At 38.7% G+C, this 26256-nt stretch overlaps 2 protein-coding genes across 10 annotated transcripts in view; one reads left to right on the top strand and one right to left on the bottom strand.

Annotated features, from left to right (window-relative positions):
* Positions 1-337, bottom strand: part of QTRT2 (queuine tRNA-ribosyltransferase accessory subunit 2) — a 66079-nt gene extending 65742 nt beyond the window's left edge. For 4 of the 5 annotated variants that reach the window (XR_010664239.1, XR_010664240.1, XM_065943141.1 and 1 more), the window contains exon 1: positions 234-337. The gene's annotated coding sequence lies outside the window, so the exon portion shown is untranslated. Of the gene's footprint in view, positions 1-141 lie in introns of all 5 variants that reach the window. The other variant, XM_065943142.1, reaches the window with a different exon arrangement.
* Positions 338-582: 245 nt separating this feature from the next.
* The window catches only part of CCDC191 (coiled-coil domain containing 191), a 94771-nt gene continuing 69097 nt past the window's right edge, over positions 583-26256 (top strand). For all 5 annotated transcript variants that reach the window (XR_010664280.1, XM_065943652.1, XM_065943653.1 and 2 more), the window contains exons 1-7: positions 583-721; positions 2884-2922; positions 8544-8685; positions 13370-13513; positions 16764-16942; positions 18423-18646; positions 21642-21792. Coding sequence is in view for 4 of the 5 variants with exons in the window: in XM_065943652.1 (XP_065799724.1) it covers positions 632-721; positions 2884-2922; positions 8544-8685; positions 13370-13513; positions 16764-16942; positions 18423-18646; positions 21642-21792 (969 nt within the window). In the remaining variant the exon portion in view is untranslated. The remainder of the gene's footprint in view (positions 722-2883; positions 2923-8543; positions 8686-13369; positions 13514-16763; positions 16943-18422; positions 18647-21641; positions 21793-26256) is intronic.

Raw genomic sequence — 26256 nt, 5'->3', positions numbered from 1 at the left:
TCCTTCCTGTTGAAAGGAGACACTTTTCTCTCTGAGAAGAGGTGAGGCCACACGATTTGGGAGAATCTGGATTTACAGGAGCCAGGACCCACCAGGAGACCCCGAAAATGAAAGACATGGCGGGAGGACAATCAGACTTACTGCAACACAACGTGGAAGGATCGAGACGCGACGTGACGCGACTCTTTCACAGCAGCCCCCACTCATTCGAAGTAGGGAAGGGAGGTACTTACGTGCAAACCTCCCAACTTTAGGGAACTTGAAACTCCCTAGTTTCTCTCCTTTCGCTACCACGTGTCCAGCTTGCAAAATTCTCTGCCCGCACCACCGCCTCCGATGCCAGAGCCAATCAGGGAACACTGCGTCATCACGGGGCGCCAGGAAAAGGCAAAGGTAACTGCAAAGCGAACACTGGTGATTGGGAGGCGGAGGAACCGCTACCGTTGCCATGGGTAACTGAACGGGCTCGTTCCGCCTGGGCAAAGCCTCCTGGGAGTGGTGGTTCGGCTGAGCCCCACGCCTACCTCCCTTGAGGGCAGAGGAACTACAACTCCCACGGAGACTCGGAGGTAGCCTAGGCAAAGGAGGGGTTGTTTCAGCTTTGGCCTTAGTCCGTGCCTGAACCTGGAAAATGTTGCTGGCGCCCCAGGACAAGTCCTCCAGGAAGAGGACGGGGCTGAATCGCTGGAAACAGTTTACAAAGAAGCCGAATCCCACCAAGGTGATCCATTCCTTTCGGGAGCTCGTGGGGAGAGGCGGGGAGGCGGGGACCATCCCTTAGGACAGCTACAGCGCTGCCTGCGCTTCCTTCCTCTTCCCTCAGGAGCATCCTTACCTGGCCGGTCCTAGTCGGGACCGACCCTGTGTCTGCATTGCCCTAATGAAGGGGGCCTAGGGATTTGGGGGATTGGTTGCCTTACGGCTTTGATGGGCAGCGTCGTGAAAGAACCGTTTCAATCTAACGCTTTTCTCAAAAACCGGAGAATCTTTAATAGTTCCCATCCCAGTGAAGAGAATTCCAGAGGTATTCCTTCATCCCACAACGCCTGTTTTAGGGAAGTCCCCGCAAGGTTTCATTTCTTTTTCTTTTTCTTCTTCTTCTTTTTTTATTTTTTTATTTTTAATGTTTTGCAAGTCATGGGAACCTGTTCTTTATTGAAGGGATAAGATTTTCACCTTAAATCCTCTATCTCATATTCCCTCTCCTAGTTTTACATAAAGTCTGTAAAATGAACCCAGGAATGCAAGTGGATGTTGAATATATCAATACTTAATTCACTTGAAAATCTTTAAAGTCAAGCAGCAATCAAAAAATAGATGTTGTTTATATTTGTCACCTTTTTTGTGCCTTAGCATCCAAAGAGATGGAAAACTGAGAACCCCACTGTAAACTTGAAACGTGTAAATGACAAGTGCAAAGTCCCAGTGACATGGTGTGTGCTTTTCACGGACTACTTTTAACGTCACAGAAATAAATGTTTTAAATAAATACCAAAGTACTCATTAAAAAAAAAAAAAGAAAGAAAGAAATGTTTTACATGTAAATAAATGGGAGTACCAAATGGAAATCTTAGCTTTCAGCGCCAGAGCAGCTTCACAGCTGTTTTCACCCATAATTTACACCTCCTTAAAAACTATTGTGTAGACATGTGGCCTTTCTGAGGCCACTAGGCCATTGTGCTTGAAGGCTATTCTAAATATACCAGCTAAATAATGCACTGGACAGACTCTACTTAGTGAGTATCTTGCCCCAGATGCTGGAGGGTGCAGATTGGAGCATTTGACTTGGAAACAACGCCTGCTTCTATTGTGTAGGTTCTATAATAGATTGGATCCAAAATAGGTTATGATTATAAACTTGATGATGAAAGGTAAAAAGTGGGGACAATTTTGGGACCCCAAAAGGAAAAATTTTTGCTGCTGATGCTCATTGCTACTGCCTATAGGATAGAAAGGTAAAAACACAATTGAGCTACTTGGGGCTCAATTGTGGTTGAATAGGATCAGCTGTTTCTTTGTTTCAGCTACAAAATTATTCAGCAGTACAGCTGCATTAATTAGTTATTTGTAAGGTGCTTTGAAGGGGAAGTGTTATGTAAGTGAAGATAGTATTATACCTTTCCCTCCTCGATGTGTCAGTATGCTAGTTTAGGTATTCCCTTTTTTATTTAAAAACCCACCTGAATTATTAGCAAAGCAAATACCTCTCTTTGTTAAGTGACTATTGGAGGGAATTCTGCAAACTTCTGAGAGTTACAAAGAGTGAAGAAGTTGTTCTGTAGATCTGATTTCTAATTTCAGATTAATATCTGACTGACCTGAGTAGAAATTTATGTGATTTCTGCTTCATTTTCTGCTCTGTAAAACAGTAGATGATTGGTTATCCCTCACTCCACCCCCGAGTTCTTATTGGACCAAACATTATCCCTGCTTTCGGTAAATACAGGTTATTCCTGAAAAGAGAGACCTAAGGAAAGGCACACACCTTTCTCCAAGCAGATTTACTTTCACGGCACTTGAATAATCTGACTAATCTGTACTTATTTGGGTTTTTATAAGGAATATTATATGCAATATTCCTCTGTCTTGGCTCTTAACCCTGGGAAGCTTTAAAAAAGTACATGTGGGCCTTACCCCAGACCAGTTAAATCAGAATCTGGAGCTGGACCTCGGTAAGAGGTGGAAACTGTCAGAAGGTGTTCCAGAAAAGGCTTCATGTTTTTTCTGCTGCTGACATTCTGTGTTTTTTTGTTGCTGAACTTCCTAATGATGCTTTGGGGACAGACTAAGGAACATTTTCCCACATGCTTTAATTAGAAGGACAGATTAAAATGGCAAAATTGATAGATAAATGCACTAATATTCTGTATATATTGTCTACAGCCTGTGTTTGACCCTGACAATGTGGAACACTGGATTAAGGTAAGGATATTTCATAATTAAGATAGAGAATTAATTAATTCACACATAATCATGTGGAATAGGAATACTAATAGGTCTCCATTTTGCATATATTTTGCTGTTTTCATTCCCATGGGAGTGTGTGTGTGTGTGTGTGTGTGTGTGTGTGTGTGTGTGTGTGTGTTTGTATAGTCTTAGTTTTATACTCTAGTACATTTTCATGATTTTGTTGCTTCTCATAAAAGCATGAATGACAAGATAACATCCCTTTCAAATGCCATAAGGATCATATGAAGAGGATTAAAGGACAGGGGAAGAGAAGCCTTAGGAGAGGACATGCCTTAGGAGAGGACATTGTGGACTTCCCCAGATAATTGGAAAGAACATACTGCTCTAGCTACATTGACCTGTGAGACCAATTCAGTAGATAAAAACTGTGCATTCATCACAAGTGAGAATCTTCTAATGATGGGAGCAACCCAAAAATGGAGTGGGCACTTTTGTAAAGAGGTGGATTTTCTCTCACTGGAGGTATTCAAGTGGATTCTAAATGGTCACTCAGTGTTAGGATTGTTGAGGAATATATTTGAGCATTTAGTCAGGTGGGGGAGCCGATTGGATTAGATAACCTCTGAGGTCTCTTCTAGGCTTGAGATGTATGTTTCAGTACCAAGTACTATTTGAAAGTACTGTTATACCGCTTCAGGTGCCTCCAAGTGTCATTTTGGCAACTTGCCATACTCAACTCATTTGTGCACCACATGTTTCAAAATCATGCAGTATTTTCCTGGGAAAATATCCTTCTGCCTGTTAGTATTTTGAAGAGCTGTTACTCATCTAAATTGACAGCCATTATGAGCTCCAGGCCAGATGGGACCTAGGCCCGATTATAATCATTGTTAACCATTTTTTCATGGTTAACCATATTTATTAAGTTTCTAATAATTATAAATATTTAGCCAGTATTTATTAAGTTCCTACTAAATACTAGCCCACTGTGTTGGGCGCTGGAGGTATAACAGTGCATGGGGCAGGTACAGTTTCTGCCTTTTCAGAGTTTATAGTCTGTGCTATGTGCATGCTCAGTCACTTCAGTCGTGTCCAGCTCTTTGCAACCCCATGGACTGTAGCCTGCCAGGCTCCTCTTTCCATGGAATTTTCCAGGCAAGAATACTGAAATGGCTTGCCATTTCCTATTCCAGGGGATCTTCCTGACCCAGGGATCAAACCGGAGTCTCCTGTGTCTCCTGCAATGCAGGCAGATTCTTCACGACTGCACCACCTGGGAAGCCCAGTTTATAGTTCAGTGGGGGCTAAACAACTTACTTGAAATTGTTAGGAGAATTAAGGATGTTGTTGAAGTCCCTGGGGTGGAGCGCTCATACAGATGGGGCCAGGGAAGCTTGCTGGCTCCTGCAGAAGGCCTGACTTAGGAGACAATAAGATGGGTCCACCATGGTGGAGGCTAACCTTGGGAAAGTCCACTCCCCAGACTACGTCAAGCTCAGCTTGTGTGTCGGTGTTGAAAGCTGCAGTATCAAACCTTTCCTGGGCTTGATTGTGTGTTTAGTTACCATCTCCTCCAGAGGGGAAGATTTAAGTAAAATAGAAAGATAAAATTCTGCTCTGTACCATTTTCCTCTTTCATGCAATTACCAGTTAGCTTCACTTGGTTAGATTTTTATCATTCCTCTAAAACTTCTGCAGTAGCTCTTTCTCCATTATACCCTCAGATCATCCCTGTTTTGAAAAAAATCAGTTAGTCTTCATTTCATCCCACAGTCATTTTCTTTTCCAGTGTCTTTGGACTGGACTAGTATAGTCTAATAGAGCCTAGACTCCTTGCTTTGTGTTCTTATTGTCCTCTTGTGTCCGCAATTATTTTCCTTCAGTTTCTAGTTCTTACCACTCACAGAACGTTGTCACAAATGACTTCCTGACTAAATACAGTGGTCTCTTCTTTGTCCTTTTAGCTTTTTAAGGTTATTTGATACAGTTATCACTTTTCTATGCTAGAAATTCTCTCCTCCATTATCTTTTTGTGACACTGTTTCCTCTGGTTTCTCTTAATACCTTTCTGTTTGCTTCTCTGTCTTCTTGTCTGTTCCCTTTTATCAAACTCTGAGTATACCTTAAACAGTTACAACTCTAGACTAAGACTTCCAAATCCACTTGAGTGGGCCACTCGTTCAAAATGGAAGAGGGGGACATATATGGGAAGGATGTGGAACGTGGTGAAGATGGTAAAAGGACTTCCCTCAGGGCAGAAAACAAAGATCACTCAGTAGAACTGGAACTTAGCTAAAGCAGGGAACGACTATTTTTTGTGATACCAAGAACTCATAGATCAGTTTCATTCAGGCTTGAAGGTTTTCATTGGAGAGGCAAGGAACAAAACATTCGAGGCTTATGTAAAATAGTAAGTGAATATCCACACAGAGTAGGAAAGGGAGGGAACCCTGTAAAGGATTCATAGGTTGGGAGAAGGAGGGGTTATACAGTAACTAGGGGGCTTGGTTAGGTGCAACACCACTGTATGGATTAGGAGGAGTCAAAAGAGGAGATGAATAGGAGTGATGGGGGGAGAGGGGGTTATCAGCATTTGATTTGAACAATGGAAAATTTTGTGACATGGTTGGGGATGACCATGTCATTGAGTTGCTAAATGCAGTTGAGGAGAAAGCTGTTGGCATACAAGATATCAAGCAAACTTTGAGGCTGAAATGTTGGTAAGTCACTCTCAGGGACATTAAAGTCACTTAGAATCAGGCAGATGCTTGGTAGAAATGTGAATCTTGGTGCTGGTCACTCAAATGCAACAGTCCATCTCAACTTACAATTCAACTTCATCCTGATTTGATAGAATGACTCATCTTCTTACTCCACTGTATTTGGCTACTTTGAGCTTTCTAAACATTTCCACTGTGTCAGTTCTCTTGGAACCTTCGGTAGTTCTGCATGCTGTCATGTAAGTAAGTGTTAGTTGTTCAGTCGTGACTCTCTGCGACCTTACAGAGTATAACCCATCGGGCTCCTCTGTCCGTGGAATTTACCAGGCAAGAATACTGGAGTGGATTGCCATTTGCTTCTCCAGGAGATCTTCTCAATCCCAGGATAGAAACCAGGTCTCCTGCATTGCAGGCATATTCTTTACCATCTGAGTCACCAGGGAAGAAGCAGTAAATTCTAAGGGGGGCCTCTGTCAATCTCCCTGGAATATCAATCTCCCTGTAACAGCCCTTTTACTCTTATACTGCATGACTCCTCTCAGGCCAGTCTCCTTCCGCTCTATCAGGTAAGTCTTTTGCTTTTTTTAAATGATGATCTCCAGCTCAGAATACCCCCTCTCTAGGAGGCCAGTCCACATCTTTCCCTTAAATCTCAGCTTGAGACACCTCTCTCAGTGAACAACTACCCCTCCCTCCCCTTACCCTCATAGTCCTATATTCTATACTCCTTTCCTTGGAGTTATGTTGGCTTTCATACACACAGATACAGTGTCAACCATTTACTTGTATGCAGAGTGATTAAGTGGACATGAGTTTGAGCAAGTTCCTGGAGATGGTGAAGGACAGGGAAGCCTGGCATGCTGCAGTCCATGGAGTTGCAAAGAGTCGGACATGACTTAGCAACTGAACAACAACAGCAACAGTGATTAAGAAAGAATTGGTCACTTTCAAAAAATATGTTACTCAGAAGACTATTATATATGGATATGCAGTTTGCACATGGGAGTTTGTCAAGAAACTTGTGTATGTACCTGCCAGCCTTGAGGAAATGAAGGAGTGCATTATAGAGCTGCCATTTCTGCATCAATGGCAACAGGCTACACAGGGTCTGTAGTGGGTAATGTAATCAGTGTGTGCCATGGGACATAAGGAACACATATTAAACATTTATATGATCATAGGACTCACTGAAACAGTTCCTTTACAATTTACATCCTTATAGCATAGTCAGTGAGTAAGAAACTTTTGAAGATGTTCAGTTGTTTTAATCACCTTGTGTTGCTTTAAGACTGTTCTTAAGTTGTTTATTGCACACATGGCACCTGTAATCAAAACTAAAGTGAACTCTGGTAACAGAAGCTTTTAGTTTTGTTTCCCCCTTATTGTCCACAGTCCTGGGAACAGAGTTAGCCTTTAATCAACTTGTTTTAAAAAAAAAAAAAAGTTGCTAAATAGACACATGAGTCCTCTCCAGTCTCTTATGTATTTAAATTGAAAAAAAAAAAATGGTCAGGATGTAATGTTTTAAAACAAGGAATTACAGAGATTATTTCTAATCCTTACTATCATTTAGCATTTTTTCCCCCAAAGTTTCATTTTAAGTGATAGCCCAAACATTTTCTTTCTTAGAGCCAAGCACACATTTCTCTTTACTCCCTGACTTGTGAGTACCAGACTCTGCCCTTCTTTAGTACCAAAATCAGTCTTCCTTCTCCTGTCTCCAAGCTCTCTTTGTCCTAAGAATCTGCAGATTCCAACTCAGGTGAGATGATGTGTCATGGAAAGTTATTTCTTTCACCCACAGCCTGAAGAACTACATCTACAGCCCTGTTTTTGTTCTTTATATTTTGTTTGTGGATCTTGGTTTTAAAAAATTAGAGTTGATCTATTTATTTGTACATTATTTACAAATATGTGTCTATGTATGTATATACATGCGGACACATACAGTATATGTGAAATTTATCTCTCTGCCTTAGAATTTAAGGACCTTAAAAGGAAGGACTAGGTACCAAGCATATCGTGACCCTTAAGTAAAGGATATATAACAACAGCATTGACTTGGGCATGTTGGAGACTCTGAAAGAGAACGCATCTCTCCAGAGTGACCTCATGAAGGTCAAGGATACCTTCTTGACTCTCTGCCTGGTTAGACCATTTTTATTCTGATTCATATTTTATTCCATATGTTCTCTTTTAACCTCTTTTTCAAGTTACCTTGATGTTTCAACTTTATTCCTCTGCTTCTAATTCAGACTTAGCATATGAAATCCTTAAAAATTTAAAAGATCAAGCCTATGACAAGTTTTGAGCATGCAGGTAAACCAAAATGTCAAGAGTTTGCCCACCTCTGCCAACCCCTCCCCCTTTCCTGTGAATTTGGCCATGTTTTTGCTAGATTTTCACTGTTGAGTTAACATTCTGAATTGCTACAGTTCAGTGACCCTTTATCCCAGTTTTATTAGTTTGCCTGATATATTTATGGGAAGTTTCTTTCAGGTGTAGAAATTTGAAGTGTAGCTACCTGCTTCTGGTTCACATTCATATGCAAGTACTAGTGGCATGGAAACTATTAGTAATAAGCTATTGTATACTTTTTTAAATATCCAGGTGTCAGGATCCCATGACTAATGCTCTAAACAAAAGTCATCTAAAGCTTAAACACCCTTTTGTTCAAATATAAACTTCATAAACACCTGTTAAAACTTGGTAAAATGCTGCAATTAATTTCATGTTTAATGAGTGAAATTATTTGGGGTGGATGTTTAAACCTCGAAGTATCTTTTAAAATGGAATAAAGAAAGTATCTTGGTAGTTGGTAGAAAATCAGAATCTTGAATAGGAGAGAAATCTTCTAACCCTGAAGAAAGTTGTCATCTTGGTGGATTTTTTTTTTTTTTTTTTCTTTTAAAGAGAGTGGAGAAAGCTTCCGAATTTGCAGTTTCTCAAGTATTTTCTGCTGGAAATTCAGATTTATCCAGAAGACTTTGGGGCCAACTTGTAGATTTGGAAATACCTGAGCAAACAGAAGATCATGAAGAAGTCTACAGAGAAGGTAAGAGAATACGTTGGCAGTACAACTCACTAAAGCATAACTCATAATGAATTTCAGAGTACAGAACGAAAGTGTTTCTTTCTCTTGTTCTTAATTTTTGTTTGCTTCTACTTTCCTAAAGCTAATTTACTCTGGAATTACTTCCAGTATTTCAAGTAAGGTTATATTTAAGGCCTGTTCTGTCTCTTGAAATAGAACCACATCCAGAGGCAGTTTGACATAACACAGTTATCTAGTGAGTTTAAGATACTGATCTTGGGGTAGCAAGGGCAGCTTGTTAACTTGATCTGGTATCATCCAGATAATTTGATCACAAGTTTATAAATCAGCTTTGTTCCTTAGGAAAGGAGAAAGTGTTTACTCCTCTGGAATCAGTATTGTAGTTACTGATGCCCTAGGGAACTCCACTGTTTGGGGATGAAGAGATCAAGAGGGACCAGCAAAGATGACTGGAAAGGAGAGGTCCTTGAGGTAGGAGGAAAGTCAGAGTGCCATATCCTGGAAGCCAGTTTTGATTTGAATTATTTATGTCTCCAGTTTTTCAGATTATTTCTTCATTTATTCAACTTATACATTAAATTGTTACTCTGGTGAGGAACACATGTAAATCCATGGCTGATTCATGTCAATGTATGGCAAAAACCTCTACAATATTATAAAGTAATTAGCCTCCAACTAATAAAAATAAATGGAAAAATAAATAAATAAAACATTTAAATAAATAAATAAATAAATAAATTGTTACTCTGTGCCAGGTACTATTTTAGGCTTTGGAAGAGCAAGTTATGAACAAAGGGTGAAGTTCTTGCTTTCATGGAGTATGCATTCTAGAATGGGAATAAAGAAAATGAAAAACAAAAAGTCAGATAGTGATAAGTCATCCGAGTTTGGACCTAAATAACAAGAAAGAGCCATGCGAGCTGTGATGGCGGAAGAGCATCCCGGGCACTGGGAAAGGTCACGTGCAGAGTTAAAGTACAGGTTTGGTGTGCTTGAAGACCAGTGCTGCCGGAGCTCCCCAATGGAGAAAACTTGCAGAAGGGCCTTCTGGGCCTGGGAAAAGAATTTAGGGTTTATTCTGAGTATGAGCAGATATCACTGAAGAGGGTTTTTTTTTTATTAATTATTATTTTAACATCTTTGAAGGGCTTTAAGCAGAGGTACAGTAGGACCTTTTCTTAATATATGAAGACTGAATTACAGGGCGGGAAAAAGGAGACTAGTGAGAGACGGTTACAGTGGCCTGTGTGTGCTCTAACGGCACTTGGTCTTGGGTGGTTGGTGGTACTGGAGATGGCGAAAGGAGGTATATTCAGAAATTGGCAAAGCTATGTCTTACCCTATGCCTTCTCCTACCTCACCAATAGAAATACACCATACACTTTAGTCACTCAAGATTTCCAAGAAGTCCTGCATTAAAAAAAAAAAAGTTTACTTACCCCATTTCCCAAGCTTCTTAGACCTGGACTTTTTTTATCTTGAAATACATGTTAATATCCTGAGAAACTTTAGAGACTATTAGTGGATGAATAAAACATGGTTTTCAAAGGTTTATATCCTTTTTTTGCCCCTCTCATCAACCGTCTGTTAATATTCAGTAAGAACTAGTGATCTGGGGAACACACTTTGAGAAACTCTACTTTAGGGTGGGCTTCAAGCCTCTGATCCAATGTGAAGTGTTCCTACAGTTGAACCCTCCAAGAGTCTCCTGCTCTTTCATTGTCTTTTTGGAGCACTTCATTGTAAATCTCTCCTTACTATGAATGGCATTTAGTAGATGCAAATTATTTTACACATAGATTATTGTATATATAAATGTTCTGCTCCACTTCTCTACTTTCCTCTGAAAGCCAGTAGTGTCTGATGCTAGTATACGTTATACACTTAGTTTCTACCACTTTCATTTTTTTCTACTTTACATTTCATGCCTTCCTTTCTATGTTAAATGTCTTTTAGTATCATTTAATATTTGGAAGCACTCCCTTCCCTTAAAGGTGTGCAATAATGATAATAACCATGATGAAGAGTGCTAAAATGGACATTTTTCTTCTTTGAAAATCCCCTTACCCTCTCTGCAAGAGCTGTATTTTAATGATAATGAAGTTAATGCTAAATTTTCTCTCATGCCCCTACATTTAAGAAGATTTTCTGGATGTCACTAAGAAGGAAATGCAAATGGAAGTTGGCTTCCAAAATATCACACTCCGGTTTTTCTCCTCCCTCAATTTGGGTCTCTCGTTCCTAGTTGACTTGCCTGGTTCTGCCTTAGCTGTTCAACCCTTAGAAGCTAGAGTTCCTCGGGGCTTAGTCCTTGCACCAGTTCTCTATCCACCTTCCTCCTTTGGCAATCTCATCCTCTTCTGTCTCTACACAGTATCTGTATGCTGACAACACCTACGTTTATTTCTTCAGCTTGGTTCTGTCCCTTGCAACCCAGATAATATAGCCAATACCTTCTTGAATCCCTATTTGAATATCTCATAAGCATCTCATACCTAACTCATCTAAAGCTGAATTCCTCATCTTCCATTCAGATCTACTGCTCCCTTTTTGTTCCCTGTCTTGGTAAATGACATCTTCATCCTGTAGTTGCTTAGGCCAAAAAATGTATAGGTTTCTTTCTCTCATATCCCAAATTCAGTCCATCAGCAAGTCATGTCACCTTCACCTCAAAACATTATTTTCTAGAATCTGAGCATGTTTAATACTACCACTTCAGGTCTAGGCACCATCACCTCTCTCCTGGATATTTGTATCCCAACTGGTTTCTCCTGCTTTTGTGCTTGTCCCCCTACAGTCTGTTGTAACCTAGCAGTCAGAGTGATGCTCTTAAAATCTGTCACCTCTTTGCTTAAAAACCTTCTATGACTTCCCATTACATACAGAGTAAAAGCCCAAGTACATCGAATGATGTCAAGACATAGGAAAAAAGGGTTTTCAACCTTAGCACTGTTGATATTTTGGGCCAGGTAATTTTTGTGTTGGGGCTGTACTGTACACTGTAGGGTGTTCATTGGCATCCCTGGCCTCTCCCAGTTGTCAGTTCAGTTCAGTCACTCAGTCGTGTCTGACTCTTTGCGATCCCATGGACTGCAGCATGCCAGGCCTCCCTGTCCATCACCAGCTCCCAGTGTTTATTCAAACTCATGCTCATTGAGTTAGTGATGCCATCTCACCATCTCATCCTCTGTAGTCCCCTTCTGCTCCCACCTTCAATCTTTCTCAGCATCAGTCTTTTCAAATGAGTCAATTCTTCACATCAGGTGGCCAGATTATTGGAGTTACAGCTTCTGCATCAGCCCTTCCAATGAATATTCAGGACTGATTTCCTTTAGGATGGACTGGTTGGATCTCGTTGCAATCCAAGGGACTCTCAAGAGTCTTCTCCAACACCACAGTTCAAAAAGCAACAATTCTTTGGTGCTCAGCTTTCTCTATAGTCCATCTCTCACATCCATACATGACTACTGGAAAAACCATAGCTTTGACTAGACAGACCTTTGTTGGCAAAGTAATGTCTCTGCTTTTTAATATGCTGTCGAGGTTGGTCATAACTTTTCTTCCAAGGAGCAAGCGTCTTTTTATTTCATGGCTTCTGTCACCATCTGCAGTGATTTTGGAGCCCAAGAAAATAAAGTCTGTCACTGTTTCCACTGTTTCCTATTTGCCATGAAGTGATGGGACCAGATGCCATAATCTTAGTTTCCTGACTTTTGAGTTGTAAACCAACTTTTTCACTCTCCTCTTTCACTTTCATCAAGAGACTCTTTAGTTCTTCTTCACTTTCTGCCATAAGGGTGGTGTCATCTGCATATCTGAGGTTATTGATATTTCTCCCGGCAATCTTGAGTCTAGCTTGTGCTTCATCCAGCCCAGCATTTCTCATGATGTACTCTGCATATAAGTTGTAATAAGCAAAAATGGCTCCAGTTACTGCCAGATGTTCACGGGGAGGCAAGTTCACCCTGGATCTAAAACCACTGCTCCAACCCTGATTCCTGTGATAGTTCTCCCACCTCATCTCCAACAACCCTCACTTCATTCATTCCTCCAGCCATTCCACCTTCATGCTATTTCTCCAGTACCCTAAACACTCTCCAGTCCAGTACCCTAAACACTCTTTTCCCCTGGAAAAGAAATGGCAGCCCACTCCACTATTCTTGCCTGGAGAATCTCATGGACAGAGGAGTGTGGTGGGCTACAGTCCATGGCATTGCAAGAGTCAGACACGACTTAGTAACTTAGTAACTTAGCAAAACAAGGGACTTTGCACTTGTTTTTTTCTCTGCATGGAATCATGTTCCCTTACATAGCCATATAGCTCACTCCCTCACCTCCTTCCCTTCTTTGCTCAAATGTCTTCCCAGTGAGGCCTTCTTTGACCACCCAATTAATTTAAAGCTAACAACACGCACCTTCCATTTCTTGTACACCATTTCTCCTTCTCCTGCTCTGTCTTTCTGACTTACTTGTTCATTGTCTCTCTTCCCCAGTTAGAATGTAAGTTTCAAGGTGGTAGGTTTCATTTTTCCTGTTTTGTTCACTGCTATACTCCCAGTATCTAGAGCAATACTTGACACATGATAATGCTCAAGTAACATTTATTGAATGAATGAAGATAGCAAATGAAGAAAGTCTCTGAACTAACCGAAGTATTAAAAAGATGTTCTTGTCTTATTGATAGCTCAGGAATTGGTCAGTGACTGGTTAGACACCAAACTTAAGCAAGAACTAGCAAGTGATGGGGACAATGATGCTAAAGACACTGTGTCCAGTGTCCCTCCTGTGCCAGAAGCCAATGGACATTTGAAATATGACAGGTTTGATGGTAAGAACTTACCTGATTGTTCTAAGCTTTAACATCAATGATGGTTCCAAGAAAGCTTTTTAATTGTTCTAAATAATAAATAATATGTTATTTGACTTTTCTGTGTTTTGCTTAGTTTTGTAATTGGTTTTAAGTTTTCTTGATTCACTTTAAGTTACTTATCTATATGTCAGTAAGTTTGTGGTGATTTTTAAAAATAAAATATTACATTATTTGTAATTCTTCTTATGCTTGGGCTTCCCTTGTAGCAGTTGGTAAAGAATCTGCCTGCAATGCAGGAGACCTGGGTTCAATTCCTGGGTTGGGAAGATCCCCTGGAAAGGAAATGGCAGCCCACTCCACTATTCTTGCCTGGAGAATCTCGTGGACAGAGGAGTGTGGCGGGCTACAGTCCATGGCATTGCAAGAGTCAGACACGACTTAGTAACTAAACCACCATGATTATAGCAGCAATTAATGCTGATTAAGAATGCCTCTTTCCATATATTATTGGATGACCATTTACTTTGATGGCTGTTTCAATGTTTTACCATATTTAAACATTGGCATACCATTTTGTATTTACAAAATGTTTCAAATCTCTTTATAAGAAAGATTATTACTTGTATACAGAGCTAGTATCATACAAGGTAAATAGCTAACTTGTGAGGATTCCTCAGTTGTACTCCAAGAGTCTAAGATATTTTCTCTAAGCATAAGTGTAGGCATAGTGATGGTGGTGGCAGCTCCCCTTGCATGACTCAGGCACCCCCGGTGAACTCATCTTTTAGCATTTCCCTTGTTTAGGACTCTACAGTCATAAAGTCATGAGCTTTTAAAGTTAAGGGACTCCTCAGGATCACCTAATCTGATTTATTCTCTTCACCTCCTCAGACAGAGGTTCTTCCAGTGTCCCTTTCATGGGATAATATAATCTCTGCCTGAACACTTCCAGGATAGAGGGCCTGCACTCTGGGAAGAGCCCATTCAGCTGTTTTGAGGTTCTAATCTTCGTAAATTCTCTCTTTTTTAGGAAAAATTAGGATATTATCCTCAACTTTTACCCTTTAGTGTAACAGAAAATATTGATATCATTTTCTCTCTCTCTCAAGAATAGTCTTCTGTTTTTCTGTGGGAGTTGTAATCATATCTGAACCTTCATATAGGTCAGTGTTCCTAGATTAAGTAGCACCAGTACTCTCAGAAGTTCTTTATATCACATTGCTTCAGATATACTGATTGCCACTTTTATATATTTTTCTAGTTTAGTGATGTTATTAGAATGAAGCATTTTAGTATGTAGTATTTATTCTAAAGTGTGTCTGAAATTTAAAGAAACTGCTACTTTCTTTCATATGGTGCTAATAGATCTAGTTATATCTTTACTCAGATTTGTTGTTACCTTTTAGTACTGTACCAGGCCTCACTCATCTTATGCTTGTAGTGTTACTTTTTGGGGGGATCAAAATGTTGAATGAAAATATTACCTAGTCATTAAAAAAAAATGTTTATCAAAATTATTAACTAACGATTATCTCAATAGGTAAAGAAAAAATACTTGGCAAAATCAATTCCTGATTAAAACTCAGCAATCTAGTAGTAAAAGGTAAATTCTTCAACCTGAAAAAAGGCATTTATACACATGACACATACAGAAAACAAATACCAAAATGGCAAACATAAATCTTACTTTACCAAAAATTATATTACATGTAAATGGATTAAACATTCCAATCAAAAGATGTAGACTGATAGGATGAACTTATAATTATTACCTTACTATATGCTGTTCCAAGAGACACAATCTAGAGTCAAAGACACAAATAGGTTGAAAGTAAAAGGATAGAAAAAGATGTACTATGCAAACAATAACCATAAAGGAGTGACAGTCACTTACTAATCTCAGAAAAAATAAGCTCAAGATAAAAAAATTGTTACTCAAGACAAGGAAGGGCATTCTGTAGTAATAAAAGGGTCAATCCATCAAGAAAACATAACAAGGATGAACATATATATACCTAGAAATAGAGCCCCAAAGTAAGTGAAGCACAAACTGACAAAATTAAAGGGAGAAATAGATCATTCAGAAATAATACTTGGTGACTTTAGTACCCCATTTTTGATAATGCATAGAATTAAATAGAACATCAGCAATAAAAATATTCAGTATCACTAGGCATTAGGAAAAAGCAAATTAAAATTACAATCAGTAATGACTATGAAACTATTAAAATGGCTTAATTAAAAAGCTGATCATACCAAGTTTTGGTAGGGATGTGGAGAAACTGGAGCACTCCTACACTGCTGGTAAGAATGAGAAATTGCATAACCACTTTGGAAAATGGTTTGACAATTTCTTAAAAAGTTAAGCATGTACTTATCATATGATCCAACTATTCCACTCCTAGGCATTTTCCCAAGAGAAAAGAAAGCATATATTCATACAAAGACTTGTACACAAATGTTCATAACAACTTTATTTGTAATAGCCAAAATCGGAAAACAATCCAAATGTCTATTCCAGATGAGAAAAATGAATTGATGGTGGTATGTCCATACAGTGGAATACTACTCAGCAGTAAAAAGGGATACATACTATTGATACAACAACATGAATGAACCTCAGAATAATTATACTGAGTTTAAAAAAGCATGACCAAAAAGAATACATAGTATATAATTTAATTGATACCAAATTCTGGAAAACATAAACTAATCTTTTGGCAGAAAGTAGGGCTGGGGTTATCTTTGGGATATGGCAAAGAGCATGGGAAGAACTTAGAGGAAGAGATTGCAGATCAGCATGAGGACCCTTTTGCAGCTGACAGATAAATTCATTACTTTGATTGTAATGTTGTTTACTGGTATCTGTATATGTCAAAACTTACTGTAGACTTTAAATATTTACAAGTTTATTGTATGTTATTTATACCACAGTAAAGCCTTTTTAAAAAGAGCACTGGAATCATCAAGGATGTTTAAATCCTTGAAATACAAATGTAAAAGTTATATCTTTTAAATTTGGCAGCGAGGGAGTTGTTAGTGACTTGGATGAAGGCAGTTCCTCATGAGCGGTGGTTTTTTCCTCCCAGATGAAGGTAGCTGCTGAGGGTTGTACTCATCCAATTGACATTATCAGTTACTATTTATTGAACTCACAGCTTTGTATTTTTATTGTACCAGGATTATTTATATAAATATGGAAATTATACTAAAGTTTAAAAAATTTCTTTTGATTTTCCCTTTTTTGTTGTTGTTCTGTTTCCCCCAGATTTATGTGGTTATTTGGAGGAAGAAGATGAGAGTACCACTGTTCAAAAATTCATAGACCATCTGCTCCATAAAGACGTGGTGGATTCTGGGATATTGGAAGATCTTGGAATGAATGAAAAGCAAGATAAGAAGCGGCAGAAGGATCCTCGTCTTACGATGGAGATGAGACATAAGCAGGTGGGAGGGAAAAGCAAAATTAAAATGGATAACAGGAAGCAATCTTGGTGTAACACATTTAATAAGCTTAAATAAAGACTTAGGCTTTATTGTGAAAAAGGGTGCCATCTGTGGTTTGGTTAGAAAGAATAAAAATAAAATATAAGAACTTCAGAAGAAAAATAATGCTCATAAACTGAGGATAGGAAACAATTTAAGAAAACCAAAAAGAGGAATAATTTATTTTGACCAAGAGAGTGGTGAGCTAAGCTTTATTAGTTTGGATGTGGTACTTCTTATTATAAATATGTAGATTGGGTTTTGCTCGAATTTGGTTTTTGAATTGCAATGTGAAGATATTAATATCACAAATATTCTGGTGAATGTTATAATGATAATTCTTTTCTAGATGGCGGAAAAATTTACTCATTTTGTGATTATAATTTGGAAGGGAATTAAATCTAGTTCATCTGTTTTGAATTAGAAAGGCATATGGGAACTTTCTTTTCTCCAAAGGGAATAGTAGGTTATAGGGAAAAGATTCATCTCAACACTTTGTAGAGGAGCTTCAGGAAATCAGAATGGTCAAGTCTTTTCCACATGTCCAGAACTAAGACCAGACTAGAATTAATGTCTGTATATGTGTATGCTGTCTTTTTATAATACTGAATTTCTGATTACTTTAAACCATAAGTTATGCTGAAGCAGCACTAAGGATGTTAGAGAAACTGGGGTAGAAGTATGAACCTGGTTTGGATTTATGATGAAAGATGGGGAAATGGCTCATTAAGAGCCATTAGCTAGAAGTCTTATCACAAATGGAGAATAAGATAAGGGTAAAGTTAAGTGAAACAGGAAGGAAAGGACCACTCTTTAATTCATAGCTAGTTAAGCCTCTAAAGAATTAATGAATTTGAAAAGAAAAATAATTGTGCTTATTCAGAAATGTCTGTGAAGTTCATGATTTTGATTTCCAAATATGATCCAGAATCACTGATAAATTTAAATAAAGGTAGAATTGAATAAAAGGTCATGATGTTTCTGAAGTCAGTAAATCACTGTTCTAGCCTTTACAAAGTAGCCTATCAAAAATACCCTATCCTTTCTTAAATTATAATTAGCATTATATAATTAGCATTATAATTTAGACAGAGCCTAAATAAATAACAGTAATGTACACCTTGGAAGATCTTACGGATAGGAAATCACTACTAAACAAGAATCCAGAACTTGGCATGCAAGCCATTCGATTTCAGTTTTTTCATGGTGCAGATAATTCCCAAATTGTCTGGGGTCGTCTTTCCTGACTTCATTTAAAACTTTGTCTTGGCCATTACCCAGTAAACAAATGAACTTTCCCTCTTTTTCTGATAAACAGTGGGGTTCTGGGCCAGCATGTTTCAAAGTAGTTGTATTCTGAACTTCAAAATGTGTTCTTAGGTTTTGCATATCCCTTTCTACTTGAAAGGCTGCATCTCTACCTTGATGTATTCTCTTGAAGGTAAAAGAAAATCGCTTAAGACGTGAGAAAGAACTGGAGCGCCAGAGAATTGAAAAGACCCTGAAAAAATCAGCCTTCTTAGAGGCTCAATATCTGGTGCAAGAAGAGAAGAAAAGGAAGGCTCTAGAGGCCAAGAAAGAGGAGGAGGAGATTCAAAGGGAGATGGTAAAGCTGCGGAGGGAGATAATTGAGAGGCGACGCACAGTGGAAGAAGCATGGAAAATGTAAGCCAGCTGTGATAAGCAGCATGAAGTTTTTTTGTTTAAGCAGTCATTTTAGAAGTACTCTAAAGTTCTTTAAAATGTACCAACAATGCAATAACAAAACACAAAAGAGAAATCACCCACTATTCCACCATCTTAACAAGTTAGCTATTTTTGTTTTTCCATGTTTCCTCCTGGTCTTGGATTCTTTAGGTACTTAATTGCAACCATAAAATACATTTAATTTGTCTTTCTGCTTGTTGTAATTACCACATTGCCTGGAGTCCTAAGGTCTGTATTTTACTCTATTGAGCTCCTATACCATAATTTATGTAATGACCTCCACTCCTCATACTGGTAAGCATTTCAGCTAATTTCAGATTTTTCACCAGTACGTAGTTCAGTGAGCATCCTTAAGTGTAGAGTGTTTTCATTCTTTTGAATTATGTTCTTAAGTGTGTAATTACTGAGTTAAATGGTGTAGACTTTTATGACTCTTGAAACATTGCCAAATTCATTTCCCAATGGGTTGTACTTATTAACATGATTGCTGGCAGTGGGTTGCACTCAGCATTGGGGGAGGTCATCACTTTTCAATATTTTTACACTTCTAATAGGTATCCTGTTGGTTAGTTTGCATCTGTTTGTGTACCTGAATGTTTTTAAGGTTGAAAATGTTTCCTTATGCACATTTACTAATTTTGCCTCATTTTGTTGTGAATTGCCTCAGTGTCCCGTCTTTGGATAATCATACAGAGAGTCCCCATGGCCTTACTGCCACTGATAAAGAAAAAAAATATCTGATGAAAGAGGAAAATCAAAATAGTCGTCACAGGATATAGTACTGTTGTATATCTTCAGGCAGAGAATAGCTTCATAAATGAAATCACTAACATATTTATTCTGAGAAACAGCACCGATGCATAAACTGCAGAAGCCTAAGGACAATGTGCCCGAAGTGCTTGAATACTCAAACTGAGAGGCCAGGAATACCTATTAGATAATCCCTTCCACCCCCATCCACCTATGCAACTTTCCCCCCTGTGTTCCTGATTGCTGTCATCCCACCCAATTTAAAACAGCTTAGCACTGGATGTGCGTTTCATTCTTTCAAGTGCCAGGCTCAGGCCTCCTCCAGATGCCGTTCCTTTTAGAAAGCAATCACCAGTGTTTTAGTGAGTTCTTGCTAAGGTCAGCCTTGCTCTTCAGATTCCTCTCAAGCCCTGACAAATCTAGGCTGACCTAAAATAAATTGTGAAAACAATTTGTATTTGATGGTAGCCAGAAGTTCTGCTCACAGTGGGCACTCCGCGGATGTTCACTCACTAGACATTTCTCTAAAAAGTTAGAAGCTTATCCACAGATATAGTGAGACAGGGAACATGCAGTCCTTCTAGGTGGACAAACTGATTTAAACGTTCCAGAAAGCAATTTGGCAATAAACTATACAAGTCATGAAAAATGTTATTATCACTTGACCTGGAAATTCAAGTCCTAGGAAAACTACCCTAAGTAAATAATCAGAAATCCAAATATTTATACACAAAGATAGTGAAAATAACATTATTTATAGTATTAAATATTGGAGAAATTAATAAATACTAGTTGTGCAATGAAATAGCACTGACTTGTTATCAGTGTTTTTTTCTCGGTAGAAATATGTAAGGCGAACGTGCTGACCACTACACTACGGAAATGTTGCCTGGGTAGAAATATGGTTGTCCTTTATACCTCTCCAATTTTTCACAGCGAGCAGATAACTGCTTTCATAACAGATAAATATTTTGATGTTACTTTTAAAATTTAGATCCCTGGTATTGGTATTAGAACTATGTTTCTTTTAATGCCCACTGTGATCTGCCTGTAACTATCTAATGTAACACTGTTATGGCATTAGTAAGTTGGGAAAGTCAGTAAGATGTTATTGTTGGCAGGGCTTTCTAATTTATTTGTAAAGTAGCCTAAATCTGTTCCATTGAATAGTTTCAAAAGTGTCTTCTCTAAGAGGTTTATTAATTACAAAGGGAAAAATAGAAACTTTACACTGGAAAAGCTACCTTAACCAAGTGATGGTTCGTGTCCCCAGGAATAAGATATGACTATATGCTCCCATAGGATATATGATAATTAATGAATAAATATCTTTAGATTATTCTGGCATCCCTCTCTCAATTTGAGTTTCCACAACTGTAAAGTGAAATTCAGAGAGACTAGGTGACTCTCCAGAGTTTTCATAGCTGGTTTGTGGCAGAGTCTATGAATCCTGTTTCCTGGCTATCTCCACTACATCACTGATAAAATGTATACCTTATACACTTACACATACCTGTACAGTTTAGTACACTCCAGTGAGAAGGCAATGGTTAAGAGCTGGCTTGGATTGGTGAGGGTAAAGGGGTTACCTGAATGAGAAAGAAAAGATAGGTGGGTGAGCAAGAGAGACCCAGAAATTTGAGCAACAAAGTTACTAAGAGATTCTTGTTAACTTCCCTGAAGTCCTTTTCATCTTTGTTATTATGTTCTATTTTTCCTCTTTTCAGCTATTTTTAAATTAATATAAATTCCATTCTCTCCTTATTCAGTAACACCTGATTCTTTTATTTTTCTTCCTAGAAACCTTGTAAAAGCCTTATGATAAAAATCTCCTTTCTTACCTGAGGGTCCTATTTAATCTCCCCTTGTGAGAAGAGAGAGAACTCATGTCTATATCAGAGGATAGCTAATGGTTTTTATCTCTCAAATTTTAATCAAGGTATTATTCAATGTTAAACTCAATGAAAATACTTTACTAAAGTATTCATAAGGTTTTCTACTTTGCAGGATACATTATAACAATGTTATTTCTTTTAACTTTATTTTATAAAAGAATAAACTAACTCAGAAAACTCACTCTGTAATTTTAGGCCCAGATCTAAAATTCCCTACCTTCTGATGGAAAATTCAGTGTTCATTCCACTGTGATAGATTCTAATTAAGTCTGTTGTTCATACATGTAATTTTTAATTGTTGTTAATAGAGAGAAGAAGAAGCAAGAAATTTCTCCAAAAATTCCAGAGAAGGGCATGTTTCAAAGTGTTCCTGTTCTTCTGGATGAAGAAAAAATGGCAAAAGAAAGAAAGAAGAAGCTGAAAGAGTTATTAATACAAACTTTCAAGGAAAATCACCAGGTAGGAATTGTAACATCTCTTTATTCAGCATTCAGCAGCATAAATGACAAAAGGGCTCCATCAGAGATGTGACAGTGTAACTCTAAGCCCAACTGAGCCTTGTTACAAATACCAGAACTGTCCACACCATTTGCTCTGTGGTACCCAACTGACTTAGTACATAAGGGAGCATTTCGATATCTTACTCAGGGGCTATTCTTACATAATCTGTGTGATCCTGAGAAATTGGGGTATGAATTTGGGATGTCTTTCTAAATTACTGTTTTTGGAGTAGTGTGTAAGTACTAATGTAGATCTCTGGCAGTTTGCAAGCATAGCTTCCACTTTAACAGTCTTATAGACCACTATGTTCTGTTTTTATTCAGAAGAATTATTCAGAAAGTTACTTGCCTTTTGGTAGCTCAGATTCTAAACAGTAATATATTGGTGCTTCTGCTTTTAATGGCATGCGTTTTATTTGCTCTTCTATCATTTTCTTTAGTTCCACTTTTTGTAAAATTAACTGACCAATTTTTTATTGACTACTGCACATCCTCCCCAGGCTATTTGGACAGAAATATCTTTCAGTGAAGTAGGATCAAAGGCAATATAAATTTGGGGCTTACAATGTTTCAGGTAAAAAGAATTCCTTGGAACCTTTTTAAATGAGGTCTGATGAGAAAAGACAAATACCTATGTTTTATGTCTCCAACAACAGCCACCCCACGGCCTTGGGTATTGATGAAATTCAGTGAAAGTTAATGGAATGAATGTACAAATGAATGGATTTAGCAAGTGAAAAGAATGTCAGGAAGAGATTGCAGGAGCTTGATAAATGTTGTTTAGCCGCTAAGTCATGTCCGACCTTGTGGACTGTAGCCCACCAGGCTCCTCTGTCCATGGGATTGCCCAGGCAAGAATACTGGATTGGGTTGCCATTTCCTTCTCCAGGGGTTATTCTCTATCCAGGGATTGAACCTGCGTCTCCTGCTTAGCAGGCAGATTCTTTACTACTGAGTCACTTGGAAGCCCTAGGATAGACTAAAAAGGCCCCAGAAATCAATAACAGGCATTTGGATATGACATGGATAACTAAGATATGAGGGGGAAAATAGAGTAGTCAAAGCAATTCTTTAAAAAAAAATAGCTAGACATGTTTGATGGCAGAATTTTGGACTGTCAGGCAAGAAGTCATAACTATTCAAACATAGAACAACAAGAGTTTGGCCAGAGTTTTGGCTTTAGGAATAGGTAGAGAAAAGCATGGTAGGAGGAGGTATTAAGAGTTAGGATTAACATTTTGGGAAAGATTGGCAAAGACTGTTCGATGGTGTGTCCTTCATGAGACGAATGGAGTTAATATGTCCTCCTGCAGTAACAGTTCAGATTTCTGAAAGCAAATTGGAAAGTAACTAAGTGTAGAGGGGGCTATCTTGAGAGAACATAAGGGCAAAGGGCCATGCTTTGTTCCAGCCAGTGAGAGATGGATAAGATGTGTGTTTCCCATAAGATTATTTTTTAATTTTATCCAAGTCCTACTATGCAAGAAGTGATACAGTGCATCCATTGGTATTCACAGGGGGTTTGGTCCAGGATCCCAAGTATATACCAAAATTTATAGATGCTCTACATCTATACAACTACAAAATAGTGTGATATTATCCTATAATCTTAGAGAAGGAAATGGCAACCCACTCCAGTGTTCTTGCCTGGAGAATCCCAGGGACGGAGGAGCCTGCTGGACTGCCCTCTGTGGGGTCGCACAGAGTTGGACACGACTGAAGTGACTTAGCAGCAGCAGCATATGCACTATTCACATACTCCTGTGTGCTTTAAATCATCTCTGGATTACTTAGAACACCTATGTAAAAAATAAACAGAAACCTGAATTAAGTAGGGTCCAGGAGACCAGCAGGGGGAGCTTTCATGCCCTGTGACAATACCAGAGCCCAAAGAAGATAACTATTTGCTGACAAGAACTGAGCCAATGAAAAGCCATGAACTCTGCTTACTATTGGGGTTTGATCCCTGGGTCAGAAAGATCCCCTGGAGAAGAGAAAGGCTACTCATTCCAATATTCTTGCTTGGTAAATCCCATGAACAGAGGAGCCTGGTGGGCTACAGTCCATAGGGTCGTACAGAGTCAGACACAGCTAAATGACTAACACTTTCACTTTGACTGCTTACTACAGCCCTCCCAACATAATCTTCCCCTCTGTAAGAGTTCTTCTCCCCTTGCTATGAAAGAACTTGAACATGGCTCACCATGGGTACAGATCCCGAATTTACAGTTTTCTACTGATTCCGGATAAACCCAGAGTTTGCTGGAATAATACTTGGCAGTCTGTTTGTTCCAGGTCAACACCTAATACAGTATAAATGCTATGTAAATAGTTGTAAATACAATGTCACTGCTATGTAAATAGTTTCCAGCATGGCAAATCAAGTTTTGCTTTTTGAAACTTTCTGGAATTTTTTTTTCCCAAATATTTTCTATCCACAGTTGGTTGAATCCACAGCTGTATTGCTTGGGGATACAGAGGGCTGACTGTATATGTTTCATAAAGAAGTGTTAGGTATGAATTCTAGATACATATAAAGAGTTTTACAAAATTAGTGGCCTACTGAAACAAATTGCTCAACTTTAAAAGAGTCAGATGGTATATTTAAAAATGAGACAATAAATGGTCTATACTTTGCCACAGACTCTGCTTGCTTTGAACATATATTTTTGAGTCTTTATTTTGAAATAATTTTAGACGCGCAGAAAAATTGCAAAAAATAGTATATGGAGTTCCTGAATACCCTTCACCCAGCTTTCCTCAATGTTAACATCTTATGTAACCATAGTACAATTATCAAAACTAGGAAATTAACTTTGGTAAAATGCCATTAAATACAATTAGCAAGACTTATTAGAATGTCAGCTATTTTCCACCAATGTCCTTTTTTCTGCTTCAGGACTTCATTTGTAATTTCATGCTGCAGTTGTTTGCTGTGTCTTCTTAGTCTCCTCCTATTTGTGGTCATTCTTCAGACTTCCCTTGTCTTTTATGACTCTGACATTTTTTAAAGTATTGGTCAGGTATTTTGTAGAACGCCTCTCAATTTGAGGTTTTCTGAAGCTCTGCTTATATTGAGATTATGCATTATTGGTGATAACACGATAAGAAATGTTGCTGGGCCGCTCTCAGGATAATATCAGTTCAGTTCAGTTCAGTCGCTCAGTTGTGTCTGACTCTTTGCGACCCCATGAACCACAGCACGCCAGGCCTCCCTGTCCGTCACCAACTCCCAGAGTTCACCCAAACTCATATCCATTGAGTCAGTGATGCCATCCAACCATCTCATCCTCTGTTGTCCCCTTCTTCTCCTGCCCTCAATCTTTCCCAGCATCAGGGTCTTTTCAAATGAGTCAGTTCTTCGCATCAGGTGGTCAAAGTACTGGAGTTGCAGCTTCAACATCAGTCCTTCCAATGAACACCCAGGACTGATCTCCTTTAGGATAGACTGGTTGGATCTCCTTGCAGTCCAAGGGACTCTCAAGAGTCTTCTCCAACACCACAGTTCAAAAGCATCAATTCTTCAGAGCTCAGCTTTCTTTATAGTCCAACTCTCACATCCATACATGACTACTGGAAAAACCATAGCTTTGACTAGATGGACTTCTGTTGGCAAAGTAATGTCTCTGCTTTTTAATATGCTGTCTAAGTTGGTCATAACTTTCCTTCCAAGGAGCAAGTGAAAGGTTGTTACTGAACAATGAGACGTGGGATTCTTGGCCTCCGGAGGAGATGAATTCAATCCGGGGCCAGAGACGAGGCTGGATCGCTCAGAGCTTTTGTGTAATAAAGTTTTATTAAAGTATAAAGGAGATAGAGAAAGATTCTGACATAGGCATCAGAAGGGGGCAAAAGAGTACCCCCTTTGCTAGTGTTAGCAATGGAGTTATATACTCTCCAATGAATCCAAAGAATGTCTGGAGGTCGTAAAGACCTCACCAGACCCACTCCCATAATTTGCATTTTAAGATAACAGAGTTGGCCAGAAGGTTTAATCCAGAGATTGTCCTCAGGCAGGATACATTATTGTTATATAATCCTAAGGAATGTAGAGGAAAAAAAGTTTAAAAGTTTGTCCTTTCTTTCTCATTGAATATCCCAGACCTCTCTCTCCTTGGGGACCCCTAGACTTCTTATCAACCTGCCTAGGAAATGACTCTCTCACAAGCGTCTTTTAATTTCATGGCTGCAGTCACCATCTGCAGTGATTTTGGAGCCCCCAAAAATAAAGTCAGCCACTGTTTCCCTATCTATTTGCCATGAAGTGATGGGACCAGATGCCATGATCTTTGTTTTCTGAATGTTGAGCTTCAAGCCAACTTTTTCACTCTCCTCTTTCACTTTCATCAAGAGGCTCTTTAGTTCATCTTCACTTTCTGCCATAAGGGTGGTGTCATCTGCGTATCTGAGGTTATTGATATTT

This window comes from Muntiacus reevesi, chromosome 8 (assembly GCF_963930625.1).
Source record: "Muntiacus reevesi chromosome 8, mMunRee1.1, whole genome shotgun sequence".
Taxonomy (NCBI): Eukaryota; Metazoa; Chordata; class Mammalia; order Artiodactyla; family Cervidae; genus Muntiacus; species Muntiacus reevesi.
Note: the sequence above shows the minus strand (reverse complement) of the source record. Positions and strands in the feature narration are given on the sequence as shown.